The 15,090-nt window shown below is 33.1% G+C and overlaps 1 protein-coding gene across 2 annotated transcripts in view; it reads right to left on the reverse strand.

Annotated features, from left to right (window-relative positions):
• The window catches only part of LOC132699526 (reversion-inducing cysteine-rich protein with Kazal motifs), a 46,385-nt gene that overhangs the window by 8,686 nt on the left and 22,609 nt on the right, over positions 1–15,090 (reverse strand). The window contains exons 3-4 of one of the 2 annotated variants that reach the window (XM_060666296.1): positions 3,088–3,171; positions 1,588–1,624 (exon numbers count right to left, since the gene is read on the reverse strand). In XM_060666296.1, coding sequence (XP_060522279.1) covers positions 1,588–1,624; positions 3,088–3,171 — 121 coding nt within the window. Of the gene's footprint in view, positions 1–47; positions 1,560–1,587; positions 1,625–3,087; positions 3,172–15,090 lie in introns of those variants that run through there. The other variant, XM_060666297.1, reaches the window with a different exon arrangement.

Consider the following 15,090-nt stretch of genomic DNA (forward strand, 5'->3'; position numbering starts at 1 on the left):
AATTAAATAAACCGAAACCTTCCAGCGTGGTTTATAGCCAAATTAACGGGCCCATCGCGGTACACAATCTTCACTCGTTCAGTAGATCCAGAAAAAACGACCAAAAGCGAGGATTTAATTGATACCGAACTTCTTCTATCTCTCGTTCGACTCTTCTTCGTTTTTCTACGCGGATTCTGTATTCTTGCGATTAACGCCGGCCGTTTGCGATAATGGAGGTGTTTAAATTTATGTTAGTCCGGCATGTTCCACTCTTTTTGCTCTCGGTTTATGTCGTACCGGTTTAAAGTAGATTAAAGATTGCGCGTAATTAAAAACTTTAAAGAGTTAATTAACAAGGACTTCGCCTGACTGATTAAAAGCTAAGTTATGGGCCTGTGCGGAGGAATAAAACATATTGTATGCGAAAGTTAAATCGATTGTAACCTGATCCTTTATAATATGTTTTTCTCTGTATATTTTATTTTCTTTTTATTGGAAAATTTTCTGAAAAAGGCAAACTGTTTGAAACACAAAAAAAAAACAAAACAACAAAAGTAAAAAATTTGAAAACTCAATGTTAAAAATCGTCCTCCTCCAGCAACCTCCCAAACCAATTTTTTCTATCACTTAGAATACCGTTAGTTCAAATGTATCACTTGTCTAATTTTTTTAAACCGTATATTAAAAACTTTTGAATGCAACACTAAAGTTCATCCTTATATAGCAAAAATGGTGGCGTAAGCAAAACAGGATTGTTGGCTTTTGGGTTTTCAATAAAGACTCATTTATGAAATATTTTTCTACATTTTCTTTAATTTTCCCTGCCACAAAACCCAAAAATCGTGTAGAACTATGTTTTATGCTTGCAAATCTATAATATTGAGTCCAAGTGTTGCTTTCTATTGTTTACTTTAATGTTGATAATATTATGAGGCATCTTATAATAATATATTTTTTTATTTTTTTTATCCTTGAGAATGATCAATGACTCCAAATTTAGGTACAAATCTAAAAAATTGTTGAATTCAAAAAATTATTTGCCACGATGTAGTAAAATAAAAGGTGAAGTAAAATGAGCCACAGTATTGGCCGATACTATCACATCCACCTGAGTAGTTGCATTCTAACACTTGCAGAAGATGTGGAAGAAAGAAAAAGTATTTTCATGGTATTTTAATAGTGTGTTTCTACTTTTTTATTAAAAAATTGGTTGTTGTTTGCATATTATAAAATTGTGCTTTAAAAATTTGTTACGTTGGTACTCAACTTATAAATATTCATGTAAATAAAAATAGAGACAACTTAACTCTAAACTTTGTTCTATTCAATCGCAACGAATTACGATTCTTCTCCAAATACGTCGGATTATTTGTCTCCCTGAACTTAATTCAAAAGGATGATAAGATAGAAAACCAAATCGAACGATCAGTCGTAGGACGCGCAACCAAGCCTCTTTTGAATCACAAATTTAAATTGTTCGTGAAATAATGCGTCTTTTGTTTATAAATTGATTTACGGGCAGCTAGTCTGTAGAATTTCAAATAACACAATTTATTCGACGAACCGAGGTCTAATGAAATGCCGCCAGGAACTTAATATTCTTACCTTTAAATGTTGCATTTAAACAGTCCCAAAAAGCAACCTGCAACAAAAATATCCTTATCAAAACCAAGTCACGTTTTCCTCTAAACTCTAAACCCCTACACGAAGAATCTATTAGAGTGTGTATCGATAGTTCCATATGTTTAACGTCTATCGCAGTCTTCTGATCTTTTATTGGACTTTAAAATCTGCCAGAACGGCCAACATGTAACCGTAAAAGGTCCCGCGGCAATAAATTTAACACTTGAGGCTTTTTTAGCTCAAACGAACCCTAAAAATAAGCCAGATTTAAGTGTCCACATGATGAGAACAATTTGCCAGATGTTAATGGCTGCAGTTTTTGACAAATTGGTTGTTTTCAGTCAATCGAGAGGTGTGGTGACGTACTCGGGTGTATGGTTTTGCACTATCATAGGGTCAATCTGGAGATCGAACCTTTCTTTTTATCGATCGATGGTAAATAAATATCACTTAGGCACATGTAAATACTTGACCCAATTCTCTCAAACAAACAGCAACAATTTAACACTTACTCAAGTTGTTATTCCACTGCTGCATTGATATCTTCATAACTTCGAAAACAAAAATTTTTGTTGATATATAAATGATTTGTTTGCTATCTTCTCCTTTTAGACGACCACACAAACGTACAAAAGAATATAAGTTTTCTAATAAATGCAAAGGACTCCGAAAACTAATTTTGAGTCTGAGCCCGGCGCTAAGATTTAGTACGGTAAATTAAATCACCTGGTAGCATTGCCGTCACTTAGTAATTTACAAAATAGAACAAATACTGCTCAAAATAGGCATATAATAGACAAAATTTTCAAAATTTTGATATAATTGCTTATACAGTGCGTTGCTTTTGAGATTTTAACATTCAGCACTTGTGTATATGCCCCTAATGGATTAAATAAAACATGCCAAAAAAAGTTTGCTTTTCTTATTTTACGCGATTAGAAAGTTCAAGAAAAAAATAAATCAATCTTTCAATATAAAGCGGTCATAATACTAGACCTGCACAGAGCCAAATATGTCTCCAAAACTTCGGTAAAGGAAATTTCTTAAAATTTTTAGGATATTGACGAAATTTTAACTATTTTTTCCAAGGAACACGCTGTATAGAACTACGTTATCGTATTTACTTATTGAATTTGTGCAACTATGTATCCCGAAATAATATTGGTCCTAGAGACTGAGGAAAAAAGCGATCATGAGGCAATGTTGATAATTATGTTATTGAAACTAGGTTTTTACAATTTGTCACACAGAAATTTGGTAAACTTTAATTACTATTAAAATTAAACGTACATATTTTTAACCTATTATTTTTTACATTTTGGACCTATTATTAATGTAAAAAACGGAGCACTAAATGACTTTCCAGGTGCTCTACTCTACCATATAAATTTCAGATATTTCTTGTTGCTGAGAACTATGCTTGTGCAATTGATTTGGCTCTCTCCTTTTAACTAACTAACATTAACCCAAAACAAAACTTACCAGTTGTTCGGAGCAATAATTTTGTACTTCCGTTACAGTTTCATTTCTTAATTCTACATTGGCAGACAGCTGCACCAACGATATCTGAAACAAAAACAAAAACAGCATAAATCAAGGGGACCACAAATGCGATCATCAAACAATCTGAATCAACAATTAAATAGATTTCCAGTCAACCCTTTAATTAAAACTCCATTTGAAATAATCAGAAGCAACACCCGTTTGACAAATTCGTGGTACGACTCGAAGCAAATAAGACGCTTAAAACAGTCAAAGGAGCCGACAGATCCACAAATTAACTTCAGGATAAACAAACTTCTTGAAAATTTATTTGCTTATTCTCGCTGTTGGTTGCTGCCCGTATGCACGCTGGGTGCACAGAAGATCAAAGGAGAGCCGAAAAGTGATGCTTCTACGATTTGGTTATTAAGACATAGGAAAAATAAAATGTGCTGTTGGACAGGTTACTCAAGCTTATATAGGAGTGGATATTTTTTGGGAGTAGTCTTTGAACAAAGCAAAATAATGAATCCAGAATCTAGAAAAAGATTTCAGAGGCGAACAGTATCTCCCTAACGAATTGTCAGAAAATTTGCTCAAAACATATAATTTAATATATACCCAAATACAACATGTTATTACAAAACAAAAACAAAATCTGTCAATCAAATATTGACAAATCTATTTACCCAAATTTCAGTTTATTATATTTAAAAATATTTAGAAAGCAGATTATTAAGTTGATCAAAAAACTAATTTTAAGTTGTGTTTATTATATGCGATTTGCTTGTCTAATCTGTTTAAATATTTAATTTGTAATTGTTTTCCACCCTTGAAATAAAAAGAAGCAAAGAGAAAGCACCAATCGAAGCTGTTCAGCAATGGATAATAACATACTTAATATACTACATTCTCTAAAAAGGCTATGTATGATACTATTTGAAAGGTAATAAAAAAAAATATTTAAATATTTAATTTGTAATTGTTTTCCACCGTTGAAATAAAAAGAACGCATATTTCTATCAGATTTGTTGTATCTGAGAAAGCACCATCTAAGCTATTAAGCTATGGATAGGCAATACTTATTAAAAAAACATATTTAAATATTTAATTTGTATTTATGATATTTGGAAAAACTCAAAATAGTTTGTATAAAACCAAACCAAATTATTAGAAAATGGATTTAGGCTTAACACTGATTAAGTATGTACAATAATTGTCATTTTCACTATATTGAGAATGGAATGACTAAAGAATTTTGAGATCGAGTCTAGTATTTACCTATGGCTAGCGTTTTAATAAATGCGTAACTTCCGCTCCAGCGTTATTCCTGGCCTCTCTAATTATAAGCGATTTGAGCACCAAGCTCGTCCACTTGTAGCAAGCGGAATATAAGTAGCCAAAGAATGAAAATGGAATACGAAGTTCGCATCACTTTTGGCGACCGTATTCCCTGGCTGTTCGCCAAAATATATTTAAAATGCCTGTCGCCTGTTTCTTTCGAATCGTCGCCTTACGAGTTCGATGAAAATTAGTTTCAGTGCAGCAGATAACAATTATAATAAAGTTCTTGAAACATGAGACGAAGTGGTTGATCACGGAACAGTCTAAACATGAAACCTTAAGTGAGCTACCCTACAAGGATTAAAGTGATTAATGGTCCGCACAACTAACTCTGACACGGAGAGAAGAAATTCATTCAATATTTTTCTCGAAGGTCGACAATGGAATTTTTATATAGTTTGTCCATATCCTACAGAATTTTTAAATACTTTTCTTAACACAAAAAACATTAAATACTATTGTTTCCTATAGTACTGAAAATACCTCTTCATCTGAAACTTACATAACATTCATTTTCATAAATTTTTTAGAAATTCCAATTTGTAGGGCTTGCTACTCGAAAACTAGGTGCCAAAAGACTTCAAAATTCCGTCAAATGTGCCCAATCAAATAAACATTTCTTTGATGTTCGCAATATATGTCTTAAAAATATATTTTTGTGTTCCTATTTTATGTTTCTTGGACAAATTCGCCTTAAGCATATCTACAGATTAAAGCAATTTTTCAATCCCAAAAAAAATATATTTCTCTGTAACACTTTAGTTCTTTCACTGTTTAATTACCTAGATGTAGTATACGGAGATTGTCTACCTGGGCAAACTACAAAATCAATTCAAAAATTATAAAACTCTTGTATGCTTTTTCAGTTCAACATACCTTACCGTAGTCTAATACTAATACACCCGTAAAGCGACTGCATTTCCGCGAAGTTGTTTTGTGTTTGGCATTCGTAAAGCACGACCAAGGATTCATATATTTGCCTTTCCACCGGAAAATTGTCCATAAAGCGGACACGCTACAACATAAATAATGACGGGAGAGCAATTGTAAAAGTACACACAAATCGTTAGCGTGAAACAAACTCTGTCTTTTATTAGCCATAGCCACATGTCCCGTGGCTTATTAATATTAATATTGTCGACCTGCCGTGGGTTCAGGACACATTAGAATGCGCGGCGTTTGTTTTTCATTGGCATCAATATGATTGTCTTGTAGTGTTTCGCTTCATGGTGTATAGTAAGGACTGCGTCTTGAATAAATAATAATCCGGCAATAGCGTTTTCTGGTCGCCCGGTTTCATTGTCGAGCTGACCGTTTGTGTCGAGGTTTATGGTTAATTACTTGCCACTGCCTTTCGTGTGGAAATCTACCGAAACATGTGCTTCTAAGAACATCAACATTGAGTTAGAAAGAAAATTCAACAATGATCGCGGCATATTCGACCCGAGGGAATATATTGTTTCAAATTTTTTCGACTTGTCGAGCGCCTTTGATACCTTTGATTACTACCTTGATATTAACCAAGTTATTTGATATGCTTGGAATAAGAGGCATGATTAATACATAGATAGACTTCTTTCTATATGAATAACGAAAAGCCGATTTCCAGGTTTATATGTCTTATTTATTGTGTGTGTCGGTCTATATGCTTAAATTAATAACTAATTAAAATTAAAAACCAAAAAAAGGCTGCTTAAACAAGTCCACGCTTAGTAGCACAAAATAGCACAAACATATATTTGAAAAAATATAAAAAAACATATTCTCTACAAAAAGCTACTCAATTCCAAAAGTATTCAATTCCAAAGTATAGTTGTAAACTTAAGAGAAGAGAAACAATCTTGTACTCCTCCACAAAGATCTAATGTAAAATGTTTTTTAAAGAAAAGGCATCAAGACGTCAATACATGTTTCGAGCAGTCACTGTTCATCTTGAGCAAAGTCCTAAAATAACATATCTGATGTGTAAAGGGAGTACCTAACTTAGTGATAAACCACAGTCTTAGCTTATTTCCCAAAAAAGAAGTTTACCCAGGTGCTACTTTTCCAATCTTTGATTTAATTGAAAGCGTCAAAGTTTTGAATATTCAAAAGAAAAACTTGGCCCTCTTTTTCGAACATTATTATAGGAATGAATTAATTGCATCAATGTTTCCATCATTTGAAATATTATTATTAAGTATTTAAATAAATATATTCTTTTTCAAAAATTTTAAATATGTAGTTTAAATACATTTTTTTGTCCGGCATGTTTTGGAAGTTCTTGATTGATTGAAATCCTATTGACTGTAGATTTAAAAGGATTCATAATTCAATTTTAAATAATGAAAAAGAACCAGTTCTCAGTATAAGATAATAAAATAAACTTAGTTTAAGTTTATCCGTAGAATAGAAACATGCAATTCCCATTAAACAGTCAGTTAAGTGTTGCTTAAAACATTTGTGTTTAGAACTTTTCAATAAAACAAATTCTTATTTCGTTGGCAATATCTATCCTGTACGCTAAACAATTTTAGACGTTTAGTGTGATGATGATGCTAAGAATCTAGATATTTTGGATTCATAAAATTGATTTAAAATTGGCCCGCCAAACGCTGGGAATGAAATTCGTTGTCACATAAATGTCAACTATCCCTTGAGTTGGATGCCATAACACGTTTGTTTTATGAAAAATGAAATTCTTTAATTAATGCGCACAAGAAAGAAATATATACATATCGACTAATAACTATAAAGACACTCGCAAGATAAGAATAGTTTCACCTATTTTTAAAAAATGATTCAAACTCATTTAAATAATTAATAAGCAACGGGTGTAATAAACGCCACTTTATTCACGAGTTTTATTTGGCACGGGCGAACCGAATGTTTAATAAACGTCTGAAGAAGTTTATCAACATGTTGCATGCTCCTTTTTTTTTCTCATTCGTGTTTAACGCAAGTGAGAAATTTCAAAATACCATGAACATTTACCCAATCAATCCCATGGTTTCCCAGCCCATGACTTAATGTACCGAAAACGTTCGAAGTACCTCGCGACAGTGTATAATGAAGCTGACGTCTTAAAGTGACTCTTTCCGCAAGCTTGGTCGGTGTTTAATTGAGTATTTAGGTAAGGAGTAAGGAGTTGAATTTTGTTTTAAATTGTCGCCATAGGAATTCACAACACAAATTGAATTAGTTAATCTATTCGTGTTACAAAGTTATAAACAAAAACGAGACACCGACTATGCCCAACCGAAAAAGAAGTAACAAAATATTTGTTATTTATGTCATGCTCACTTGGATTCGATGTACGCAGCGACGGGCAGTAAATTGTCTTCTCGACGGGAATGCTGGAGTTGAGACGTTTATTGTCAACAAAATTAATTGCAACAGTTTTCTGATTCACTCTCGATGGTGTCCCAAAAAAAGGTGAGCGGATATTTTATTGTGTGCATTTATTTGCGACGTTTTCGATGGCAACGATTATAATTCATTTTAAAAGGGTTCCCGAAATACCAGTTTGGAATTTGAAAAAAAAATACTTGAACCATTAGTAAATGAGGCAAAATAAAGCAAATCGTGTTAGACTTCGTTAAAGTGCGCTGCTGAATTTATGAGATAAGGATTCCTAAACTGGTCAAAACGAGTAAGCAAAATTTTGTGGACAGATATTTATCCACAATAATAATAATAATAAATAAACCCGATTTAATTTTGTTCGATCGTAGAGCGAAGCAATTATTCGTGTTTGAATTTTCGACTCCTGGTAATCAAAACATAGCAAACAAGGAGCAGGAAAAGAGACAAAAACATCAAGAGCTGCTAAATGACCTTAGACAAATTTATGCTGGGCACACAGTAAAATTTGTGGTTTTGATCATTGGATGCATGGGAGGAATACATGCTAGCGCAGCACGAAAACTACACTAAATACCGGCGTGCCGCCCAATTACGAAAGTGTTGGGCAAAATGCAGAAGGCGGTATTGCTGGGGTCTCTTCGTCTACTTTGGAAACACGGCTGTACTAGTGACTCACTCGTGGCTCGAAGAGCCTCTGGTCGTATTTAAACCAGGACGTCGCGTTGTGAAGTCGGAGTCACATAGCGGCCTTTGTGGAATATTTCAATAATAATAGACTTTAGACTTTGGACTTTATTGGCCATTAAATACATTACAAGAACAACAAATGGCAAGTCACAATATCAAACACATTCTAATAACATTCATAGAGAGCAACATAATTATCAGATAGACAAACACCAAACATTGAAACAAAAATTAGGTAAAAAAATAATAATAATAAGTAAATAAATAAATAAATAAATTCCCAAGTAGTATTATGGAGACACTCGTGACGCAACACGGATGTACTCATCTGCAGTATAGAATGCGTTCTCCAATAGAAATTGTTTTATTATATTACAAAATTTAGTGAATGGCAGATCCTTGACAACGGTTGGTAGAACATTGTAGTAATTAATGTACAATTTATTTAACTCGGATGTGCGCAGCCTAGAATGGCCTTGGACAATTAATTCAGATCCCCTGGTGTAGTGATTGTGGCGATCACAGTGCTTAGGCATATCGTTCTTTAGCTCATGTATGAGAGTGACTGTATAGTAAATAAATAGTGATGGTAAGGTCAAAATATTAAGCTTTCAGCGAGCAAGAGTTCAAGTTTTTCTACAAATATAGAAAAATTGCCTCTAGAGCCAGAGCGATAAACATTGATTAAAATAAGATTAAGCACTGGTATCTCCACACCACAAAACTCTGCGTGAAGATCCAGACAATATTTACTCAGATTAAGCTACAGGCAATATTATTTTTAACATATATAGCAGTTCCTCCTCTGGAGGTACTGAGACGACAATAATATCCAACTAATTTATAATTGTGAACCTTAATAATATTAAGCAACTCCTCACCATTTACAAAATGTTCACAGAAACATACATTGTCAAAACCAATAGAATTTAGATATTCAGTAACCACATCGAGTTTACTTAGGAGACCCTGCACATTGTAGCTCAAGATATTAATGCTGTTCCTACCTCCATCGGTAGTCTTGGGTCGGGATTCTCCCTCACTAGACGTCTCTTTGTTGATACTGGAATTGGATCGGTTTTTTCTCTTGTCAGACGCCTGGGGAAAAAATGGTTTATCAACACACCCGTGGGCCAGATGGAAGTATCCAGAATTTTTTGCGCTTCGTGATCCATGGCCGATACCCTAAACGAGGAGTAACTCCTCTCAGGATACATTGATGGGACCTGGAACACTTCTACTCCACTAACTATCGGTGCTAGATATTGTCGGACCTCCTCAGCTTTGGTATTCGGATGCAGTTTAGTAATGTGAAAACTGATTTTACGTTCAGCAACTCGAAGTGCACATTTAGAGTTATCGCTAAGAGATCCTTTAAGCGGTTTGACCCTATCGTTTAGGACTCTGGAACTTTTGCGTTTGGACCCACCATCCAGTTCTATTATTTCAGAGCATATCTGACGTGACACAGCCTCACTGACTGCACTAGATAGTTCTTTATTTGTAATTTTATTCAGGTGCGCCGACTTGGGGGCGTTATAATAATAATAATAATAATAATAATAATAATAATAATAATAATAATAATAACAATAATAATAATAATAATAATAATAATAATAATAAGCAGATTGTTAAAAATACGAACGCAATGTGAGAATTCTGTACTGGGCACATAAACCCCTACAAGATGTAAACTTGGAAGTGCCAATAGTCCTTAATATACGTTTTTGCGCCAAAAATAATTTATCGGCATTTACAGATGCTGCCCACAAATTGATCCCATAACGTAATCGGGACTCCGCCTTGGCATAGAAAGTTTACACTATTTAGAGTTGCAATAAGACTATCATAATGAGAGTTCATCCAAACTTATTCCTAGAAACCTCACAATATTGCCACCTGCGATAGTGCCACTGCCTAAGCAGATATTAAAATTACCACATTGTTTCTGATAGTTATAAAACCTTATAGTTTGGGTTTTGCTTGCGTTGAAATATAGATTCATGTTTCCAAACCATGCCATCAGTGAATCGAGTCCCCTACAACACTTCTCTGAGAGGTCATTGTCATTTCCACACGACACTACCTGGAAAGATCATCCGCATACATTACAAAAAAACGTATCAGGTAAAATTTGCAATATACAATTTAGATATAATATGAAGAGTACGGGACCTAAAACTGAACCTTGAGGGACACCCATCTCTATGCGTTGACTAGCTGAATTTACACTTTCAATTCTCTTACCGTTATAAAACTTAAGGGATACAAAATGACAACGATTTCTTCTCCCGAAATCCAGCCGGACACTCACCATCCTGGATAAACGATAAGGAAATGCAAATAAGCATTAGTTGAAGTGCTTCTATTTGTTATGAACCCATGTTGGCTATCTATAAAAATATGACATTTATCTACAAAAGACATTAATCTCTCTAAGAAAACATACTCAAACACTTTAGAAAACTATCTGAAATTGTTACCGAAACTGCCCTTTTTAAATCTGGCAGAACTCTATTTCTTTTTAGACACGAAGGGAATGTACCACACCACACATCTCTAAGACTATACTATTAAAGTTGGAACAAACTGTTTTTGACTGAAAAACTCTGAGTAGTTCTAGAACCGACCTAGCACCAACCTATTATTATACAGAGTGTCCCAGGGCGATCCGAATTAACGGATTGAGGCGAAATGTTATTTAGAATCAAAATATTTCTGTGATCGTGATTAAGAAGTGGATTATCAGGTAATTTCATAAGAGCGTCTTAAAAGCAATTTGTGATGTCAAAAATTCTATTCAATTTTTCTTTAAGAAACATTTTTTTACCTATTATTTTTATGGTACCTTAGAAGGTACATACTAAATTTAAAGTAAAAATATTTTTTTATTTGGTACATTCGAATATTTTCAATAGTTCACTCCAATGCTAAATTTAGGTTGAGAGGCACACATTTTAAATGCTTAATAATATTTAATAATCATAAACTTAATACATAAGAAAGTGTATAATTAGAAAAAAAATTATAATTATAAAGAAAGTCTTACTAATCAAATATTAGAAATAGATTTTGGGGAAAATAGAAAAACCAGAATATTTTTTCAGCATAAAAATTAAACTTCATAGGCGACTTCTAGACCCCGGTTGAGATATTTAAAAAATATATTTTTCTACACGAGTTCTTCTCGATCGCATAAATCTACGATAAATACAGGGGGCTTTCTGCTGAAACGCGGAACGAAATCCCCCCTGAAATATTACAGAAGCGCCCGAAAAACACTATTAATCGCAGTCATAGCGCTTAGCATCGAGTTAAGTGGATAGAAAGCTTTTTCATATAGAAGATATAAGGCGTGCAGATGGCTCAAAGAGTTTATTTCAGGCCGCGCTGAAAGATGAATCGGTTTCATTTCCTTCTTTATCGCCCGATACAATTACGCAGTCGTATAGTGTACTAAGGTCTGAAATATTTTTGTGTAAACATTGTCATGCTCGATAGCGCTTGTGGGCCATGGTTGAAAATTTAAACCTCCTAAAATAAACTTATAATTAATTGGGCACAAAAAAATATTACAACATTTTTCTTGGTAGCTTGAATACAAATTGAGACATTGAATTTTTTTGCATCTATCAATAAAATTAATTAATCTAGGTAATACTAAATAAAACAGAATGTTGAAAAGAAGTGTCTAACGGCCAATCGTACTTGTCTGTTATATATATTTTTCATCTTTTCATTCTTCATTTTTTCAGCATAAAAAAATTAAATTTAAAAACATCCTTACTAGAAAGGCACATGCCAGTTATAATCTGCGCTTACGTTTGGTCAGTATTACGTTTTAACAAGGAGAGGTGGTACAAGTGAAAAAAAAGACAAAAACAGCCTATTTTCGTCATATCATGGAAAATAGAAAATGGTAACTCCTATATATTAGAAATGATGTTCAGCAGAGAAACATAGGAAAATGAATAGAGAACAACAGATGGGTCTACAAAAATGTGATTGTCAACAATTAACAGCTGAAACAAAATTCGAATTAATCACTTTTGTTAACTTTCGTATCGTTGTTCTATGAACAATAATTTCTTCCAATGGAATATTGTGTATTTTTTTCAATAATTAGGTTTTCATGATATTTCATATAAAATTTTTAGCTCTTAAGTGATATAAAATATAGTGTGTGTTTTTCGTTGCACTTTTAGTTGCACGCCCATGCTCAACACCCCTTCCACTCCATCACGAGGTCTATTTTTCTTTTTTTACAAGTACCTTTTATTAATTTTGGAAATTAATTGAATAATCTCTATTTTTTGAAGACTTGAAGAGTTAGTCAGAAAATCAATGCAAGTAATTATTTCATTGAAATTTTAAATATATGCAAGTTTTACATAAAAAATCAGCTAAAATATCTTTCAGGAAAATGGAAGTCAGTTCGCGAAATAACCGTTTAAATTATTTATTTTCTTAAGTTAATTTTACACATAATATTGTTTCTGTAAGAAATTTCAAAGAAATTTATATAAATGAAGTTTACTTTTCTACTACCAGTACAGGTTAATAAATTAAATAAATTTGAAGATATTGAATGTTAAATTTGTTTTTGAAATAGCTGCAGTATATTTCTTCGAATATCTATTACACAGATTTGTATAGTATTTTGAGTATGCATCTTAAAAATTGTACTAACTACAAAATAGAAAGTTCGGTATTTCCTAAATTCGAGAATGACACTGAAATTTACATAAACCAAAACCAGCCTAATTAAGTTAAAATTTCATTTACGCGCACTACTGCGAAAACTGCTTCTTCCTATATTAGATACCGCCTAAATATGTTGAAGACAGAGGACTCTGTGTACGATCTATCTATTATTGAGGTAGGCCATATTTATCATTTTATATTTTTGTATATTTTCTATTATAAATGTTTAAAAGAACAGTTTCTACTAAGTCTTCGTAATTCTCTAATTTATGATTACCAATTATATTAGCTCTTTCTCAGTGATGTGGTGAATAGTGGATATTTCACAAATTGCATTATTTAAGGACCAACTTTTAGTTTTTCCATGCCAAGCCCAGTAAATTACAGTAAGGGATTAAGTGCGCAAAAGAATTTACATCTCTTCAATAGTTGCTTCATCAGCCCCAGCTTGATAAGCAAAGGTGGAAGTAAGATTTTTCTCTTAAAACCAAAGGTTCGTTGATCAGGCTGTGTCATTCCCTTGAAGGCCAGCTGTATATTTGACTAATCAGAATCTAATTTAAATAGGAAATTTCTATTTTAACTATTAAGGATATATTTATTTTTTTAATTTTGTCTGGTCTCAATTTTTTTACTTTGTTAACCCATGTTATCGTTGACCGTGAATGTAGGAGTTACTAAAAATCGTTCTTAGTTGTCATTATAATAGCATTCCCAAAAAACTGAAGGACGTAAAACAGTCTCAAAGGCCAATAAGATATAATCGAGGGCTTGGTCATCGGAAACGACAGTCCCCGAATAGCGCAGCACGACTCGACACCCTGTAGCGTGCTGCACGCGGGCATCTGTCAAAATCGTTGCACCTCAAGCCTCCCGACGAAGCTCTTTTGTTTTTCCCTCGGGGATCGTGTTCTCGTGAGTCTCGACGCGATGTTGTTTTGTTCGCCTTAACGTCGTTGTCGTCTTTTGTTTCGCATTACTTGGCTGCTTCGATGACATTGTTTTCGTAGCAACCTACAATTATTCTATATGCCTGCTATTTGTTTTAAAGCAAGGAAGTTAATGTAGATAGGTAGGAGCTGAAATCTATTTATAAATCGAAATAGTTATGAGAACAATTTTCATTTATAGCTTTAGGATGTCAACAGTGATGCGTTTGGAACTCGGCAAAAATGAAGCACATTTATTTTTGTCCCAAAGTATTCGTTTGATATGGGTTTTTATGGATGGCAATCTGGACATCAAAAGGAACGTAAACAAATTTTAAACTGTTATAAAATTGACTCGCTTTTATTCATTAATATGAGTCGTCTAAATTTACGTAGGTAATGCAGTGCAGCCAACAAATTCGCTATTGGGTTGAATAAAAACCAATTACTAAAGTAAACTAACCAAAACTAACCAAATCAAATTTCAAAACTTATTTGGATATGGGAATATTTAAAATAATTCAAAGTAAACAAGAATACTTGAGTAAAATAAGATTGAAATTTCAAGAGAATAAAATATAGCGCATTTAAAATTTTAAAATATCAATAACTCGTATTAGCCTATGAAACAACATTAAATGCTTCAACGATCATTTACTTATATAAATTGAATTGTATACATAAAATAGACTAAAGTGATTTTACAATAACTTTAAATTAACCAAAAAAATAATAATAAGGCCAAGTAGTTCTTAGATCGGAAACACATTATATACAAAATTGTTGACAAATTTCCTTTAAATTCCGTCTAAACAATTTCACCTGTTGCGATAATTCCCATTTACGGTGGGCATTTTTCTGCATGTTTTGCATAGAAATTTCACAACTGGAAGGTTTGGAATACTCACTGCTACACTAGCTACAGCACTGATTGAAAAACTGTTCCTACATTATTCTTGTATTGGCGAAATATGGAACTTACAAAACAAAT

Source organism: Cylas formicarius, unplaced genomic scaffold (genome assembly GCF_029955315.1).
Source record: "Cylas formicarius isolate icCylForm1 unplaced genomic scaffold, icCylForm1.1 PGA_scaffold_3__17_contigs__length_32017465, whole genome shotgun sequence".
Taxonomy (NCBI): domain Eukaryota; kingdom Metazoa; phylum Arthropoda; class Insecta; order Coleoptera; family Brentidae; genus Cylas; species Cylas formicarius.